The sequence below is a fragment of the Orbicella franksi genome, chromosome 11 (assembly GCF_964199315.1).
Source record: "Orbicella franksi chromosome 11, jaOrbFran1.1, whole genome shotgun sequence".
Classification (NCBI taxonomy): Eukaryota; Metazoa; Cnidaria; class Anthozoa; order Scleractinia; family Merulinidae; genus Orbicella; species Orbicella franksi.
Window position 1 is genome coordinate 10,678,064 of NC_138155.1, and position 20,325 is coordinate 10,698,388.

Below are 20,325 nucleotides of genomic sequence, written 5' to 3' on the forward strand. Positions count from 1 at the left end.
AAAGGAAATCATGACCATGGCGGTGTTTGGATATCTGATTTTAATTAGTGTAGATTTTTACGATTTTGTCTCTCCGTTTTCTCCCTAATTTTAGTTTCGATTGGGAAGATATATCAAACACTCAAGACAGTGTTTGACCACATTCCCAAACACCTACAAGACACACCCCAGTGAAATCAATTTTTGTTAATTGTATAAGAAATAATTGTCCAGGGATCAATCTCACCTAAATTGGACTGTGAACCAGGTAACAAAATTGGACCATTAAATGCTGAAAACTTATTTACTTCAAATCAAAACTACCAAGGCAAACGTGGTCACGTATCCAAACTGCATTTATGAAAAAGAGTCACATGTACTGGATCTGTTAAATAAAGTAATGTAATAAAATCTTTCGTGAAATTTACACTGAATGTCGTCTGATGTCCACTAAGGGAAAAAACCTTGCCTCCAGTAGAGTTAATCTAAGAGTTCCATACAGCTGGAGTTTTTCCCGGTTTCCATAAGTAGCCATAAGCGACTGGGAGTATTTCTACCTCTCCCTGAATGAGATGCTAGTCCATCTCAGGGCTAAAACCCAGTAGAGAAATTCACCGGTACCATTTATACGTGCGCAGCTGGGTAGAGAGAGGCACTGTGAGAATAACGTGTGTTGACTAAGAACACAACACAATGTCCCCGGCCAGGGCTCGAGCCCGGACCGCTCGATCCGGGGACGAGCGCACTAACCATGAGGCCACCGTGCTTTCACATCTTAACTTAGAGCACAGTAAAAAAAGCCTGACCATCCGGGTAGGAACCCAAACCACTCGCTCCGGAATCCTATCCTATTTGGCCTCAGTTCCCTCCCGCAAAAACACTTTTAATTCAAAACTATTCAATTTGGCATAATTAGTCACTTTAATTACTCTAGAAAGTACTGCGGCGCTTGTTATATTTTTCGACCTTTTGGCATGCACTGTAAATTCGAAGGCTCGCGCCTTTGTCAGGGAATGAGCTGCCTTTGCAGCAACTTGGTAAAGACTTTTCTGGTGCAAAACAAAACAAAACAAAACAAATTTTGTTGAAAATGTCATTGTTTTAATCAAAATAGATTTATGCAGCCTCCATCGGTTAATATTTTCACTTGGAATGACACTCTTTGAATAAGCGCCGCCGCGTTTTTGGCAAGAGGTGGCTGGCGTCTACAATAGAGGACGTTGTTTGTGAGAGCAGTATAGCCGCGCTATCTTGAACACGCCGGGTTATCTAGACAGAATTCCAGCTATGTCGAATTCAAATCATTTTCCGTTGAATATACTTTTTCAGCCACCTGCTATCTTCCGTTTCCCGTGAGAAAGCAGAGTTCAGCTGTATTTCAATGTCAGGAGTAATCAACGGAGCCGCTCCTCAAATTATCCGCTCCTCGGTCTTAAATTCAGCTGGCTGGGAATTTAACTAAAACAGTGATACCCTTACTGGGAATTTTCCTTCACACGAAACTTGCTGGGTAAAAGTTCTGAAATGTAGTTTCCTGGCTGGGAAAAAATTGAATTTTTTACAGTGCATTCTGGAATTCATTGGCCGGACCGTGTTTGATGGCGACCACATAGGCCATGTGGCGAGTGTAAATTAATAAATCTTTTGTTAGGCGCACAAGGTGACTAATAAATGAAGTTAATGAATGATGTAATAATGAAGTTAAGTGTTGTCTTTGTGTTTTGTGCTGTCATTTTGGAGTCAAAATTAGACATATCAGCAATATTTTAAGTGTTGATTGGTTTACTCCAACACAATCCGTACGACAGTTAACATATTGGCCGAATCAGAGAGGCTGGTTGGAGTGGTAATTACCTTTCCTATGTTTTTACGTTCTGCTCAGGATTCTGCTGTTCCAAAGAAAGCTCGGTAAGTATTCTATCTACATGATGGTTGTTTGATGTTAGTCAAGGACCTTTTGAAAAAAGAGAATAACAAATTTACTTTAGTCCTCTGAGTTCAACTTAAGCAAACTGGCGGGCACGCCGCCATATTATTCAAGTGCTGTTGCACTCTTCCAAAGCCGCGCAAGTGATAGAAATCAGGAGAGATCGCAAGTATCAACGTATTTATTCAAGTTGCTAGTAAGTAGCTCATGTAGTAATAACACTTCGTTGCAGGAATCCAGTCCTCGCGATTGAACTATATTTCCAGGGTGAAAAAATCACTAATTCAACCCCCATCCATTGTGAAAGCAATTCTTCCAACGCTCAGATCGGAGTTGAACAGTGTGATTGCTTTAAAAATTTACTTTTGTTCCTTCGCTTTTTTCCGTCGGCAAACATATAAACACATAAAATCATCTGCGCGGCACTTAGCGGTCTTTCGATTCTGCCTGGCCTGATTCGCGGACATTGTGCTGTTTTAAATTATTTTTAGCCCGCGAACAGGCTCCCGGTGAAGACGGAAAAAAAATTCGGCGAGCGCGAAATAGAAGAATGAGCGAAGCAATCGGGGCGGGACAGGGGAGCTCCCTCGCTTCGTTCGGGCTCACCGGGAGCCTGTTCGCAGGCTTAATTTTTTTATGTGGCTCGATAGGATTTCAACATTTCTTAGTTTACAATAACCTTAATAGGAATTCTTTCCTTTTCCTATAATTGTAAGCATTTCGCGATCTTTATCAAGTAAAACAACCTGCTTTGAAAATGCGTCTGACAAAACTCTATACATTTTCCTCAAACTCTGTATTTGTTTTTGCACAATGCCAACGAATTCGTACCAAATTAACGTTTTACTGCGAAATTTCAACTGAACCCAGTTTTTTAGCGCGCTTTTGACCTTAAACCCGACTCCTTGTCGTCTTTCAGCTTGTAAAATCTGTTGCTATTAAAGGCACCTGATCTCTTTTAAGTTGGGTTGAACTTTAAAGTCCAAAACTTAGTTGTGCGATTATCATTTGACTTAGTCCAGAATTTACTAAAGCAAATCTTTCAAGATTTTAAAGATTCACTGAACCCTGAGGCATTTTTAAGCTGCTTGAAACATATAAGGTGAAGATATCAGAAGACTTGGTATAAATTCACTTCTGTAATTACACTCATGAACTATCTTTGGTGATTTTCCTGTACTCTCGTCCGCAAAGATCAACTATGGATGCAAATTCATTTTCTTCCCTAGCTTAAGAATCTTCAAATGGAGCTCAAGTTCGCTATCCATCAGTTCTAACGCGTCCATGTACCCCATTAGAGCGTCTTCTATCTTGCCATCAAGTTCTTGCTGCCTGCAAATTAAAAAAGAATACCACATCAGCCTGATCCCACAAGCTCTTCCTCTTCCTCTTCCTTCCTCGTGCCTTCTCCTGGTTTTCACACGGCCATTTTCACGTTTGTCTTACATTACTGATTCGTTGTAATGAGCAGTGGAAAACAGAATCGGAAGGGACAACTCGGAATCGACAACTCAGTGGCCTGTGTTGCAGCAAAATCCCCGGTTTAGACAGCCTGCGACGCAGGCTACAAATTGGAAGCTTCCGCAGAAACCCTATTTGAAACGTGCAATCAACCTTTGCACAAAAATTATAATAAAAAGAAGTTAAACCACAACAGCTCTGACGATCAGTATGGTGATATCTACTACCAACAGTTATCCTTTAAAACTGCGAGGAAGACAGCGTGATAATCAGCCAACATGGACAAGGTAATCGACGTCATTTTGAAAGATTAATTTACATTGTCTGACATATTCGGAACCCATGCAGAATGTACGCGGATGATACCAGCCTGACGCGTGCTAGTACTGATATTGAGTAAATAAACAGTCGCCTTAATCACGACCTGAGCAATGTGTACGAATGGCTGTCTGCTAACAAGCTTACCCTAAATATGACAAAAACTGCGTTTACGCTTATTCCATCAAGGCAGAAGTTATCACAATTTATGGAAAGTTCCTCTCTTACTATAAACGAGAACGCAGTTGAACAAGTTACCTCCGCTAAATTCCTTGGAGTTTATGTCGATCAAAATACAAACTGGGAGTGTCATATTGAAAATAGCTTGAAAGTAGCTTGTGCCATTGGTGCAATGAAACGAATTCGGCATCTCACTCCATTTAGTGTTTTAATTAAAGTTTATAATAGGCTTGTTCAACCACATTTTGATTATTGCAATGTAGTGTGGGGTAACTGTAACAAGGGCCTTTCTGAAAAACTGCAAAGGCTTCAAAATCGCGCAGCTCGCACCCTAATGTCGGCGAGCTATGGGAGTAATTTGGACGATTTGTTCTGGGCACTAGGGTGGCGAAGACTCTACTATCAAAGATTGGAAAGGAAGTGTGTCCAAATGTATAAAAAATTGAATGGTATGACACCTGATTGTCTGAGATCAAGATTCGTATATCTTGACAACGTAAATGCCTATCGTTTAAGGAATACCGAAAACAAATTAGTTCTTCCACAACCTCGAACTGATTATCTTAAGAGAAGTTTTTCGTACAGCGGAGCTCAGTTGTGGAACAACTTACCTGTAGACCTAAGACAAGCAACTTCACTGACCGATTTCAAATCTAAATTAAGTCGCCACAGTTTAAAGTAATATCTTAGTTTTAAGTAAATTTCAAGACACGGCCTCCAAGAAAAGCAATTTTTTAAAATTTTTATTATAAGTAGGCAGATAGGTAGATGGTCCAGCAACTTAGTTGACTGATGGGAAAATCGGTATAAATAAAGTTATCTTATCTTATCTTATCTTAACTGTTTCATTTATCCACGAATATGGTGGCCAATCAACGCCACAGAAAAAATGCTTCAGACTGGTGTAATTTTTTAAAGTACATGTACACGTTTTTAGTTCTATTTTTTCATAATATTATTTGATAGTTTGATTCTTTTTTTATTAAACTGCAGGTATTTGAGACTGAGGACGCCCTGACTGTATACGGTCATTATGCCAATTTGTAGAATGAAAACATGTTATGTTGGTTATATCAAAATTACACGCAGAAATAATTAAGATATCATTCAGAACTCAGCGTGTTTGTTACCTTGCGCTGTTTAGACACGCCTCGTACTGCTCATGTTCCTCTTTGCTTGTTACGCATGCGCATTTTTGTATCAGAACGAGATCGGAGACATGTACCCCCATGGGACACTGACGTACAGACACCTCAGCTTCAACCTCGTCTCCTCCACTGTTTGTCGTCTTCAAGTCGCTGTCATAAGATTAAAAAAAAAAACTGTAACTAGATAATAAAAATTAAACAAAAGCAAAACATGCAGCGCAAGTGACCTGAACTTAAGTTAATGTCAGTGGAAAAACTCAATGCACAGATGATTACTTATATTTTCAAAACTTAACTCCGCCTCGCGGCGACCCCTTTAACACGGTCTTCATTACGCTCAAGTTATTCTGGCCCGAACAAACGTCCAGACAGTCATTTTTTTATTTAAAATTCATGAACGAAACGAATGAGAAGCATCTGCAGAGCTTACATTTCAGGTGAAGGACTTTCGTTTCTGATGTGAAAAGAAGCAAAGTCTTTCACTAGTTCCTCTCCTTCGTGTTCTTCATCATTGGCTATAAACTCTACTAGTGCTGTTGGTGATGGAGCCTTTCCAAAGAAAATTAAGATAAATGAACCATGATTAGTGTAAAAAAACAACAACAACTTACAAGGTACAAGTTTTCGAGGGATATCTATGCACATTTTAATCCATATTTGGTTCTTATTTTTTCATTCCAGAAAAATCATTTTATTCTTCTTGATCTTCCTCAATTGCGTTCATCGATTACAAGTTAGTTTTGCCTGTCACGTTACAGATTTGATGGCATAGCTTCCTTATCCTAATAAGAGGAATACAAGTTATATTTAGCATGGTTTTCAACTGAGTATCGTAAAACCAAAACCAAACGAATTATTCCAGCCAGTCACAAAGACAATACAGTGGACCAATCAACACTCGAAGGAATGACATTTAGCTTACGTAAAGCGCAGGAAAACGCGCAACGAGTAAATCACGATTGCTCTTAGTTCTACTTCTGATTGGATAGAAAATTGGCGCCAGTTTTTTAACCCAATCGTGAAGCGCAGTTGATGCAAAACCGTTGCTTTTTGACACTCAAATGAAAACCGGTCTATAGTACACAAGACAGTTTAAACCAGCAAGTCACAAGCAAGGTAAGTACAGCATAAAAAAACACACCTTAACAACCTGCTTAGGCTGGAACCTGGTTGTATCCTTTGGTGTCGGCTTAATAAACCTTTCGCTGTCGATTTTTGCTTGAATTTTCTGCCGAGCATTCATGTTGCTCTCGCTTAAAGGCACTGAATGAAGTAAACCCTTGGGTAACGCCATTCCTTCATGACTTGTGGGGATCCCCCCTGGGGGATATACCCCACCGGGTTGGCCTGGTCCTGATTGTGCCGCTTCAGCTGCTACTAAATTCTGAGCTCGAAGAACCTGACAAGAAGCAAACAAACACAAACATCGTGAATCAGTTCCGCAATCAGGAACATTTACCATTTACCATATCATTTACCCATTTCCAAAACCGAGAGCTAACCGTAAACAGGCTGACCGGAGCGTTATTCAGGCTAACCAGAGCGCTATTTAGGCCTAAACGTGGTCTGCAGTCTGCAAATGTTATATACAGCCTTCAGTAATCCAAGAAGAATACGCAAGCAGTTGCATAGAAGGCCGAAGTGTTCGTTAATTGGAATTATGATGGCTTAGGGTGAAGGACAATTTGGTAAATAGAGAATTAAAAGAAAATTTCAAGTACCAGAAAATTACCAGCAGGAATTTCCATCTGAGTATTAGCCCCAAAAGGAAAATTGGGGAACAAGTACATCGACTCTCTCTGGAAAGAATCTTTGAAAGAAAACATATACTGATGATTATAAAATATGCAATTAAACAAGAGAAACTGCAGATGTCACTCATAATATTAGGCTAAATACTTACTCTAGCTTCAATAGCAGCGTGATCAGTCGCCGCAGAACCCTCGGGTGCCTCCACAGCTTCTTGGCTGTACATTAGATTGTGGTCGCTAATTCCAAATATGTCTGCAATAAAACGGGTAAGCAGACAAAACTTGGCTACGTTCTATGGTTGCAAAGATATGCAAGACATGCTACAGTTTAATTAACACAGAGATAACTAGATCCACTTATTGATCTGCAAATGCTGCCTTTGAGCACAGTCATGATCATGAAGAGTAGAATTTCTCGTGAAGTGTGATCGGTCTCGTTTAGAGTTAAAGGTCTTAAAAGCCAGAAAATGGTGTGAGATGCCATAACCGTATATACAGTCTCTTACATAGGACAAGCACACCCGACAACCCATCGGAGGGTAAGCACGTGTTACACGATCAGGTGTAGTATGTTATTTGATGTTGATATTTTCTTGAAGCACTCTTTACCCAAGATGTCTTTTTGCAATATTGCCACAAAGTCGTCTACATTTTAGCAACTTACTCAATGTCTTCATAAACTTGATGTGTCTATCAAGTTCACCGTCTGTTTTTCTGTGACATGAGTGCATCTCCTCCAGTTGCATTTGAGTTTTGGATGTATAAGGATCGTCCAGTGTGAACAGATCACGGAGTTCTTGACGTGAGAAATATCTGCAAAATAATCACAGATCATCCGTTTACCTTCTGCAGCTTTAGAAGTTGGGTTTAAAGGTGGTTCATCATCGTATTTTTTAGCAATACAGAGGTGAAATATACACAAGCTGGAATTTAGATAATTAAAGCAACATAAGTGCAGAAAATAGCCAAATACTTTCAAAAACAAATTGAGAAAGGAAATTGGTGTTCACAGGAGGCAGAGAAACTCGATTACCTTTTTTTTTCCGAGTACTTCTCTGATTTTGAATGCATGAGAAAATTTCCATAACACTTAATTGCTCAAGACACAATTTGCGGTAAGTATTCTTAAATACATGTCAAAAGAGTTTACAATTAAATTTAAAGGGATCACATGGAACTAGTAAAATTTACAGTTTCTCCTCTCTTTCGTCTCTGAATTTCCCCAGAATATGAACTAAACGTATTAAAATTGTAAATGCGATGAGTGTCCCCTCTATACGTTCAACTTTTAATGATAAATTTCTGGTGCTTAAGTCGTCGATCTCGATCTTGCTGAACGTCGCTATCTTTCTGTTTTAAAGGAGCTCAGTCACGATATTTTGACCATGTGCAAAATTACCTTTGAATTGAGGGAAACCTGAAAATAGTAGTGTACTAAGATAGAAAAACACCAAAGAGATAACAATAAACCATAAAGGAACAAGGATGGTTTCGGATGGAGAGGATTAACACGGATTACAAACGACGAACTTCAAAATTTGGGCTTAGCTTTTCAAGGTACCCAAATACCTGTTTTGTTTCTTTTTTTTTTTTTGCATAAGAGATTGCTACTGTAAAAAAATTTTTTAATGTCTGCTGGGGGGCTGGCTTTCGTAGTTTTGACGAGGATGGCCTTCCCCTGAATTATTATTAGCTCTTCATCTTCTTAACCTTCTTCTCAGGGTTCAAGAAAAATAGGTTCCTCCCCACCCCCCTCGACTTCCCCAACACGCTCACTCCAAGATAACTGACGCGTTACCTAAAAGGATTTTTGGACGTCCCTGTAGTCTGCTTCATCAACGCTTCCTTAAAGATTTGCTTGCGGTAGATTTTTTCTTCAAGCGTCCCACAAGTGATGAGGCGGTAAATAACAACAGTTTTCTTTTGTCCAATACGATACACTCTGTTTACAAAACAACACGTTGGTTAATGTCTTTGCTATGTTTTGTGGAAAGCCTTTGGCAAGTTTTGGAATTAAGCATGCAGCCTTTTCTTATCGCTACTTCAAGAGGCCTTTCGGAAAACTAAAATGTATGCGAGAGTAATTAGATGGAACATTAAACCCTTCTACGAATGTCAAATGTAAAAACACAACTGGGAGCTAAAATGAACTGTTCAAACATACGTTCTTTTGTAGTGCTATGGGTCGAGCCTTTCGGTTTATTGAGCTGTGACCTCAATACCAAAGAAAGGACAAGTTTAGCATATCAAACTTTGGCTATTGTTATGGTTTGAATTTTTAAGAAAATGGACCTATTGTTGAGCCGTTGAAAATTTCGCTCGGGCTTTCGGGTAAATCCAAAATTTAGTGTCGCATCCCAAGTGGAGATACTTCGTTTGAGATATTTCGATCTTTCTAAAGAAACATCTAGTACTCCCAAAAAGTTTGGAAGAACCTTTTAATTAGGCTTTGTTCGAAAATTTCCAACTGCCAGATAAATTAATCTTCTATCAGACTGAGCCCCTACTTCCGTGTAACACAATCTCCCCGTCCGTCCCCCGGTAAATCTGTCGTCGATGCAGGCTACTATATCCTTTACCCACCCCGAGAAGGGTTGATTTTGTTATCAGCTGGTCATTAACGACGGTTTTGAATCTCGCGCTCGGAAATTTGCTAAGCGTCGATTCTTTAAAACCTTTCCGACTTTTGCTTTCTAAATAGAAAAATCCCACAATTTAAAGGCAAAAATGGTAAAGCTTGTTTGCGAAAAACTTCATCAGAGCAGATCAATGTTTTGGCCTTTGTATCGGTTATTCCCCGCTATTAATTTCCAAAACGTCAAGTTAAGTTGAGGTCACCATTTTTAAAGGGTCAGGACTTTCAGAATTTGCTGAAAAGTGTAAAATTTGGTGGGTCATTGTTACTATGGGAACATCATCTGACCTGTCCACAGCTTGTGCATCAGAGGCGGGATTCCAACTAGGATCAACTGTGGAAAAATCAAAACAAAATCGAAATCAAAGACAGATTGTAAATTTAAAGTAGCAGCCTACGAGAAAGTGACATCGTAAGATTTTTCTATCAGGGTCAGTATCAACTTACAGATTACCACACGATCAGCTTTGGTGAGCGTAATGCCAACACCGCCGACCTGGAAAAGAAATCACAAATCAACAATCCTAGTCAAAAGTCTTGGGGCACTTTGCACTTTTGCCAACTCATAAAATTTATGGTCTTTCCGTCCATCTTCCTCGCCCCACCCCCAACACAATGTTGATTCATCCGAAGTACACCCGCTATTCCAACATTGCTTTGGGGGAGGGGGGACGTGGAAAATTGAATAATGACCTCCCACTTCAAAACATTGCGTCACAAGTTCGCATTTTGACAAGTGTCCCACGGAGTTTTGGCCAGGATTAAAGTTAGCACTTCTCAACCATTTCTTCTCTCAGGCTTTTTTTTCGCGTCACGCTCTACGTACGGACTATGAAAAGAGGGCCTGCTCCTACATGTAACTCCGGCTGTGGCTGACACATTCTGCATTTTTGCTTGATTTCATGTTTCCATACTATGCTAACTGTTTGTGCGTTTGTATATGTGTATTTCGGTCATTTAAAAGCAGTATTAAGAAAACCGGAATGCTCAGGAGTCCAGTTGTACACTAAGGATAAGAATGCCAACTTCAAGGTGTGGTTAGACTGGTGGACGTGAAAATGTCGCTTAGTGCATAACCTCTTAGCCAATGCAAAATGAGAAAAAGTTTATTCTCGACTCTGATTCAACTTCATGCAACACTTGCTGGCATGAAAACATTGCTAGAAACTTTCAGTTTCGAATGTGTGAAATACGTACTTTGTTTTGCAACTTTACAGTGCCACAACTAAAATGGTCCCCGAAGAGCCAAATGAGTGGCCAACACAATACTAACATTAGATTCATAAATCACCAGGATTAGTTTTCGAAGCGTGTAAAAAGGAAATGTATTGATTGGGTTTTGGACCTGATTGGGTGACGGACACACTGAACAAACAAAAACTCTTTCAAATGCTATGGCAAAAAGCTAACGAGAAGAAAACAAATGTAAAACTAACACCCTTGTAAAGAGTCAGGGAACTAATTGGTTTTAGAGCATGTTGGCATAGAATTTCGCCAACTTACTTGCGTGGTAAGAAGGAAACACGTGTAGGATGAGTCGTTCTGGAATGTGTTGATGATATGCTGTCGCTCAGCTGTGGTTACAACGGTCCCATCAATACGAAGAATCTTGTGACCCTAACATGAATTCAAAAGAATTCGATATTTATCAATATTAAATTATCTTTTTAATAGAAGTTTTTTTTAATCAAATAGTCTCTCAGCGACAGTGTACCTGTACCATTAATGCATTTGTCCTCTCAAGTGCCTGATGTTAGAGTTGTCAAATCATCATTGTCTTAGCTTGTCTTCGATTGTCTAAAAGTAACTTCTGACTGACCATTTATTCTACATATAGATTGACCTAGGCCAGGTTCAAGGTTTTTCCGATTCTTGATCGTTGGCATCAGTGTTTTTTGATGTACAACTGAGAAAATATATCAAGAAAGATCCCAAGACTGTGTTTTATCGCATTTCCTATCACCTTGAAAATTGTCAGAATTACTTCTTGCACATCATATTTTTTTAACTCCCTTTTGAGAATTGGAAATTTGATGAAACGCGCTCTCTCTCTCTCTCGAGCGTAATTTATTTATTTCTTCAAAATCAGACCCCCCCCCCCCCCGCCCCCCGAGACACCACTGCTAATGCATCAATGAATGCACTAAAATGGAGTACACATAAACAAAAATAACAATTATCCTACCACATGTGTGATGACCCTCTGAACAATGTCCAGCATTTTCCGGGACTGACTAAACACTAGGCACCTATGGCCCTCAGACTTAAGGTTCTCTAACAGTGACACTAAGAAGACCATTTTTCCTGACTCCTGAGTGAGCACTTTGTCTGAAGGACCCAACCCCTTTGGTTGAGTGGCAAATGATCTAGCACTATCTTCTTCGGTGTCCATCTCAACTAACCTGGAAAATGAGAATTTTCATTATGTGAATTATTACTATTGAGAAATTACAACTTTACCGTCACGAATGAAAACATATAATCGACCTATACCCAATTCAAACTACTGGAAGTAATTACTGTTCAAATTGACCTTGGCAAAGTCATATCCAGTCATCGCTTTCCTTGGCCAGCAGTCGGGAAACGAGCGACCCTGGAAGGTTCTGAAATATAAGACTAGCTTTAGCCTAGCTGACACATTGCTCAATCGTGTCGCTGATGTTTTACTACCAAGCAAAATCGAGCCTTTACGAAACTTCCCAGAGTTGCTCGTTTTGTAAAGCTTGTGGAACGAGATTGTATGTTTGAGTTAGACAAGGATCACAACTCTCAAATTGCTTACTGTGAATTGCAAAATTGTGCACCAAACCTGGCTTCTTCGTCCAGGCCAAGCTGCTCACAGGCAAGAGTAGAAAGAAGACGAGGGTGATCACAGATCTTCTTTAACACATTCAGTTCGGCCAATGGAGATCGAGTGCTCATTAACATCTGCAATAAGGTCGGAACATTTAAATTCCTTTTTACTGACCTCTAATCTTTTTCCGTTTAACTAGCATCATAGTCCTCATTTACATGGAGTATAGAGACATTTGTTTGCTAAACAGGTCTGTGATATGTATTGTTAAGGTCAATAATTTGCTCCATTGGTATGAAATGCATGCAGAGAAGTACTGATCCTGATAAAAATATTGCTAAGTGCAAACATTATGTAAGGGGAATGTCTCTCTCCTACAATCATTGGCAGCTCAGAGCTGACAGACAATAGACCAGTTTCAATATATTAAAATTCAGCTTGGCAGTGAGGCTTAGAGGACACAAACAAAGGAAATTGAATGATCATTTTTATTCATTTCTTTTGTTTCTGTCCTCTAGGCCTCACCATTAAGCTGAATTTTAACGTATTGAAAGTGGTTTATTCTATCAACTGATGCAAAAAAACAATAAAACTCGCACACACACACCAATTCCAATTTTATTTTCTGAACATAAATTTTTCACTTTAATAAAGGTCACCTGGAGCTGACATGTAAGAAAAAGTAGTTTTTCATGTACAGGATATAATGGTCATCACAACTGTAAGTGCAAATCCAGAGAGTAGATTTCTATTTTTAACATTATGGCAAACTTTAAATGACCTTCATTACTAAAATCATTCACATATAATCCCATAACCCTCGCTAATTTTGTGACTAATGATAGACTTAGGAAAGGACCTCTCTGTATATCACCAGTAGGTGAGAGAGCTTCCTGTAATAAATAATATTATTATAATAATTATTATCATTATCATTATCATTATCATTATCATTATCACTATCACTATCACTATCATTATCATTATCATTATCATTATTATTACAACATACCTCTTTCACTCGTTCAAGACCCAGAAAGTCGCTGTAGATTTTTATTTGGCTGTCAGACATTTTCAGCCAAACGACAAAGTCATTTTTTCTTGGCAAATCCTCAGGCATTCTAAAAGATGCAAAATATTAAAAATTAATAATTGGTCCACTATTCCTTCTTTAAACAAAACTGGACTTTCAGGGTAAGATGAAATGGGAGGTAGCAGGCCGAGGCTTCCACTTCTCATAATGATGGTTAATTAAGATTGTTACTTTCCCGCACAATGAATCATTGTCAGTAATAATAAAAATAATAGTGAACTTCTTTAGGATTGCTCTTATAGTCCAGTTATTTCAAGAGAAAGATGACTGGCTGTAAAGTTAACTAAATGATTGGTAAAATGCTTTGCTCTCTTGATTTAGAGATTTGCTAAAAGTGTAAAAGACATGACATGACATACAGTCAATTCAATGGTGATTTTCCTGGGTATTTAGAGTTCTTTTTTCCAATATGTTTTAATGTGTCCAATATTTTTTTTCCAATATGTTGCATGTAGATTCAGGTGTATATTTACTTTAAAGCAGGTCTAAAAATATCTCCTGGCATGTCAGGTTGTTAAAACATTTAACCACGGATTAAGTACACTGAGTTGTGGTAAACAATGGTGCTTACTTCTTGCTGCAAATAATAAAACATTGTCTTTCTTGAGTTGAGGTCACTGCTTAGATTTGGCTTTTGATAGTTAGAGAGCAGGTCCCAATTTTTCGAAGACTGGATAACGCTATCCACCGAATAAGTGATTATCCACTGGATAAGTGTTAACAAAACAAACTCCGCTATCCGCTGGATGGTGATTTATCCAGTGGATAGTGTCATACTCTTTTCAAACAACCCAGGCCTGAGTACTATGAATGAGCTATGGTATAAATAATACTAGGTATAAGTAAGTGTGACAACAGGGGTCATACTTAGATGAATAATTTGGTCTGTTTTCTTTTTCTGATTCTACTGATTCGTCAACTCCATCAGTTTCTGTTTCGTTGTTCTCTAGTACCATTGCTTTGGTACGACGCAGAAAGTGTGGCTCAATTAGCTTGCGTAAGCTTTCTGACATCTCATTTCCAATGCGCTTTTCATAAGCACTGGCATCCCTTTCTCTTGCCTGAAAACAGAAAATGGAAAGGACAAGATGAACAAATGTCAAATGTTCTTCAGATTACAGATGGAATTACATTAAGAGAAATTACCAAGTTCAAGAGTGAAGACTAATCTTTTGTTTACATCTGTTTTTATCCGCTTGGCAATGTGCATCTTCATTCCCTCTCTATGAAGATAGAAGAAATTCTAAGAGACTCGAGAACAGAATTTTTGTGGACAGTTTTTTGGAATCGGGATCATTTAAGACAGATTAAAACTACAGGCAAGGGGAAAACAAAAGTAATTAAAAGTAGTTAATATCCCTAATGAACAATTCCCTGATGCATCTCACGCTGTGACAGGACTAGCGAGTCTTTAATTTGCAATACTTGACACAATGAAGCATTCACGAATCTCATCCGATCTCTGCAGGTGCCAAACATAATTCGACAGCATTGCAAAATAGTTAAATGCAGTCATATGCCATTACCTGCTTTTTCGTGCCTGTGCTGTAAAATTTTCATGAAGGTATCAAGTATATAATTCTATTTCTAAAGACAATAAGACCTGTGGTAAACCGTGGAGCAAGTCAGCAAATTGTGTGTGCATCTAATTAAAACTACTTGTAAGAATCCGTTTCTCTTATACATGTATTCTTTTTCTTGGTTTTTCCTCTCTATATTCTAAGTACATCTTTTGATCTAGGAGAAATAAATTGACTGGATGACTTTCTTGAAATTTTGTGAACTAACCCTCACAATCGGATTCTCATACTCTTGCTTGAATGTGCGGGATGTTCCTAACAGCTTGCCTTCACAAGCAAAGTCAAACAATGCCCACATTTCCTGCCAACAATTAGTCAGAATAGGTCATCTATCATTAAACAAAATATCTCGTATTCTAATACAGTGGCATGTACTGCAAATTCACAAACTAGCAATTGAAGAGTTTCTGATTTGTTTATTTATCTTAGAGTTATTCAATCAAAGTGCTTTTAAAAGGGCATATTTCTAGAATTTTTTTTTCCATAATGGGGCTGTGAATTTTATATATATATATATATATATATATATATATATATATATATATATATATATATATATATATATATATATATATATTTGTTAGAGCAGGTTTATAATTACAAGATTGAATGAATAATATTGAATCGGCAGCCAAAAGGTTGATGTGGACCTGCTTATAATAGTAAAATAACTGAGATATTTCTCTTTTTAAACACATGAAAAGAAATAAACAGAAGTGTGGCCTTAAGGTGAGTGGTCCAACATTTTTGTCCATTGCGATACAGTAAGACTTACCCTTAGGTTGTTCTGTACTGGTGTTCCCGTCAGAATAAAATGGTATTTTGCAGGGATTGCTCGGAGGTTTTTGCTGGTCTTTGTTGCTGTGTTTTTGATTTTGTGACCTTCGTCCAAAATGATGTAATCCTTCAATGAAAAAACAATTCAGGAAAAAAGTGTTTACAAATTGCAGAGTTCATCCTGGCTATTTTGATTAAAAGATCAGTCACACAGTGCAAATGTTTTAATACATGTAGGACTGATCCTTTCATTTCAACAAATGATATACAGGATATTTAAAAATAAACTCACAGTGCATGTTTTGCAAAAATGAAAATTAATGACAAAGCAAATACTCAAACAAAGCCTCTTGGAAGAAAATAGACTAATCAGAATGTTACTACATGTAATTGTTGCTGATCTTTTTTATAAACGACCAGTGAGTTTGATACATCCAGACAATAGAGCTACAAACAAAAGTTTTCCATCACAAGAAGCCAAAAATAATAAGATCTGTTTTATTTTGATGTGGTTTAGATAAACCATGTTAGAATGACTGCATGTTACTTACCCATGTTATTTCCGCCAACTTTTCATGGCTTGTTAAAATCAAACCTATGAGATATAACGTCACCGAGAACTGCTAGTTGGAAGAAGTGTTCTGCGACAATTTTAAAGTAAACCCATTAAAGAGCTGTGAAAGAGCATCTATATCAACAATGATTTATTTTCAGCTTGCTTCAGTTTAGTGCTCATAAGTTTGGTGATTTCGGTGGACATAGTTGTGACAAAAAATAATTGAGCTAACTTCAGTTGTAATAACAAGTATTTCCAAAATGCTTCCATGCTGTACATTTTACCTCAGTCTGTAGAGGTTGCTGGAATCTAATTAAACTTGATATTAACATAACTGAGTACCAAACATTATCAAAATAGTCAACCGTACAAGAACTTGCAGGTACTGTATAACCAGGGTTCTGTAGCCATTCACAAGCGAAGAAACTATGCAAAATGCTTAAACTTTTCATAGCCATGTCAAAAGATAATGAAACAATACAATTGACAAACTCTGGTGAAACCCTTGCATTGGATATTTGACAGAATTCATGACAATATTTGTTGTTCCTATTTTAACCTGATCATCATAAACCTATTAAAGACAGGGGTGTAGCCAGGATTTTGCAAAGGGGGGGTCACACTGTGTCAAAGTGAGGGCAATCACCAGATTATCATGCCATTTTTGCCACCTGTTGTTGGTTGTTTGCTTAAAAAAGGCTTATAAAAGAGGGGGTCATGGGCACCCCAGGACTAGCTAAGCCCCTCATTTATAAAAAGAAAACATGACTGACGATAAACCTACCATAGGTAGTCAAACAAACACCCCATCGTCTTTGAATTTTTTCTAGGTTTCTGAAGCGTTCCTTTTTGTTTGTTCCATGAAAAGATTTCACACGAATACCAGGAGCCCTAAAAATGACAATTCTTACACGTTATTTCATTATAAAGTGGTTTCTATCGCTTGAAGCAACTAAAAATAATAGCAGTCCAACACCTGGCTGTGGTACTCATTTAGCTTGGAGAGTATCTTGCTTGACAATGAACACAACACTTATGTTTCTACACATTGTTAACCCACTGCTATGAGCCATTTTGGTGATGAGTTTATTTACATTTAAACAATAATGCTTCTATTTTGACATATTTAGAATAAATAAATAAATAATTAAAAGATAAAATATCTTGAACAGATTTCTGAAGTTATCAGAGCCTGACATTGCACGCTGAAAGAGGGCAACATAAACAGCTTGCGGTGCATTTTAATACACCTTTGAATGCACGATAAGTTATAGACTGATTGATGAGTCCATTACACCCTGGGTCAGTTAGAGTACTGGTCAATGGGACTGAATATGATCATCAAAACTTGACTCCTACCATTTGTTGAATTCATGTTCCCAGTTTGGCATCACTGACACTGGCATTATAATTAAGACCCTCTTGATCAACTTTGCATCAAACATACCGGCAAGGAATGATATGACTTGAATAGTCTTCCCTAGCCTACAAACACAACATTTCAAAAGTCCGTTGATATCTTTTATTTCATTTTCAGTTGATGTTTCCTTCTGTCTTTAACAGTCAGGTGACCATAAGTTGATTGTGGAGCCAAAAGTCTGTCAGTAAAAGATTTTCGATTCTAATGTTTTTGTAGCGAAACCAAAATAGCAGACCTGAAAGCTTATTGTTAACCCTGAGCCAACCAGTCATAATATTTTGACATTTTTTTTAAAATTCTCAGTTGAATCTTTGACACCTGTGACACTGTGACCAGACAGGTATCAATGATGGCAGAACATTAATTTGGTACACCTATACAATGTTTAATAACCACATCATTGTGCACACTATAGTATTGTTCTCACCCCATGTCATCAGCGAGGATGCCTCCCATTCCTTTATTAAACAAACTCCAAAACCAAAGGATGCCCTCCAGTTGGTATTGATATAAGCACTTGTAAATCTCTGATGGCAGAGAAAAGCCTTCACCAACATCACAGTAAGACATTCCATCATCATCACCATCACCATCTTCTTCTTCATCATCGTTTCCCTCTTCTGCCTGTCCCTCTTCCGACTGGTACATTTCTATAGCTTCCTGGCAAAAATTATGAAGGGACTTGAAAATTTACCACCTTAAGCATAATTAACCATAAGAAAAATTTTGTGATAAGTCCATCAATTGAATTGAAGTTACTGCATGATATCTCCCTTATGCAGCATGTTATTGACAGAGACATATCTTCACATGTCTTGTTTTTTCATCATTCACTTGTGCTTTCAGAGAGAAGTTGTTTGTATAGACTTTTTACTTTCAAAGCAACTTTTTATTTATCACTCCACATATAGTCAACATGTTTATGACCCACAGAAAACAATGAGACTAGCAAATCGAGAAGCTGAGCAATGTTACCATTCATTGGTAGTTTTTACAAAACCTGTTCTGCAGTGTCTTCAAGGAAGTACAGTGCAAAACCTACCTAGATATTTTAAACTCTGTATGAACTGTGGACAAAGTTTATTTTAAAATAACCTGCAAAGGCTCACTTTGCGCGGACAAAGAGCTTTTTAATGCTTCAAAGATTAGCTTTTGAAATTCCCTGACAGTGTTAAAATTAACGTTTTGACTTCTGGTTATAAATTAGCACTTCTGGTTATAAATTAGCAAATGAGGGTAGTACCTTCTCATGACGTCTCAATGTTTTATTTATTAGGACTGTTAACTACAGTTTAACTTTTTATGGGACATACAAGGTGCACACAATGAGAAAGCATAGACAGCTGAATGGCAAATGTTATCTTTACCTTGACTCTTTCAATTTTTCTCAGCAACTTCTCAGACTCAAATATCTCATAGGCTCTCTGAAATAAGTCCAAGGCTTGTTCAAGACATCCTCTTCTTCCTAATTCTTTGCCTTCTTTAATCAAACAGTTGTACTTGGCCTTTTCTTCTTCAAGGTTGTCAGGCTTCCCTAAAGATGTCACTGTAAAACAGACATGATGGCATTTTGCTGTTGTTACTTTACAAGTATGTTACCCTAAAAGATACCTGGACAGCTAAAAATAGTGGTGTTTCACCCTGAGCACCTGACAGAGACCAAAATCTATGATTGCACTTTACGGAACCACTAATAGATCGTTTTCACGTGACGTCATCAAATTCCAAAATCCAAAACTAAAGAGCCACGAAAATTGTTGGTGGAGCACAGAGCTCCACCAACATGGCGGCTCCATAACTGGGCTCTGTAAATTTGCGCAAAACGTTTCGACGAATAGCTGAAGTTTGGAAAAACACAGAGACCCAAAACTGGGAGAAGTGTCTTCTTTACCTGTCTCCTATAATATTAAAATTTCTTGACTTTATCCACTGAATAGTTTTCGATTTATTTTTTCGTTGCGTGACAGTGAAAACCAACTATTGGAACCACTAGTTTATTGTGTAGCAAAACTGCTTCCCTCTAGTTCAAACGAGGTAAGAGGCGGTTGTGTTGATTCGACTTCAGTTTGTATCGAATACTTTAGATTTGTGTGGAATCGACTTCGATTTGTATTGAAACGAACGGACACTTAAAGGAGCACAGTCACGCTATTTTGAGTTATTTTTGCCACATACAAAATTACCTTTAAATGGTAGGAAACCTGAAAATAACAATTTAATAGAAAAACACCAAAGAGAAAACGATAAACCGTAAAGGAAAAAGGATGGCTAAGGATGGAGAAGATTAATACGGATCACAAACAACGAATTTGAAAAATTGAGGCTAGACTTTTCGATATGCGCAATTAAACCATAGTTAGTGGATGATTACACCGTGACTGCGCTCCTTTAAGGTTAAATTTTGGGTTCGGTACACGGGTCGGATGGGCGCTTTCAGTGCAAGAAAACTGTTAATTGGTTTGTGTAGACTGACTGACCTGAGTGATGACTTATCTCTTTAGCAATAGTGAGACCTTCCAAGAGTTCTTTGGTACCGTCTAACAAAGCGTTGTACTCGGCCATTTTGAACCGATCCTCGACGATTCTCGAAGGAAAACACAATCAAATGTGGCGCCAAAACTTATATCTGACTTCTCACGTGACTTTTCCTCTAGTTCCCAGGCTCTCTGTTGTTATGTAGCCACAACGCTTTCACATGACGTCACG

General features: G+C 38.1%; 1 protein-coding gene across 1 annotated transcript; it reads right to left on the reverse strand.

The window, feature by feature from the left end:
* Positions 1-1,504: 1,504 nt before the first annotated feature.
* Positions 1,505-20,181, reverse strand: LOC145460164 (DNA excision repair protein ERCC-6-like). Its single transcript, XM_081444899.1, has 22 exons — positions 20,097-20,181; positions 18,987-19,165; positions 18,047-18,279; positions 17,559-17,684; positions 16,984-17,090; positions 16,195-16,238; positions 15,642-15,770; positions 15,075-15,167; positions 14,154-14,347; positions 13,206-13,314; positions 12,209-12,327; positions 11,585-11,801; positions 10,903-11,016; positions 9,847-9,895; positions 9,688-9,733; positions 8,563-8,706; positions 7,429-7,577; positions 6,917-7,017; positions 6,155-6,412; positions 5,444-5,562; positions 4,996-5,163; positions 1,505-3,238 (listed from the first exon to the last, which is right to left on the reverse strand). Exons 1-22 carry the CDS (start codon positions 20,179-20,181, stop codon positions 3,106-3,108), a joined length of 2,916 nt encoding a protein of 971 aa, XP_081301025.1. The 3' UTR covers positions 1,505-3,105.
* Positions 20,182-20,325: the final 144 nt, after the last annotated feature.

Excerpts from the sequence above, each read along its gene's own strand:
- LOC145460164 (XM_081444899.1), bottom strand. The coding sequence starts at position 20,181 with ATGGCCGAGTACAACGCTTTGTTAGACGGTACCAAAGAACTCTTGGAA. Across the intron at positions 17,685-18,046 it reads ATCCTCGCTGATGACATGGG|GCTAGGGAAGACTATTCAAG; the intron begins GTGAGAACAATA and ends TTGTGTTTGTAG. Across the intron at positions 3,239-4,995 it reads GCGTGTCTAAACAGCGCAAG|GCAGCAAGAACTTGATGGCA; the intron begins GTAACAAACACG and ends TTTAATTTGCAG.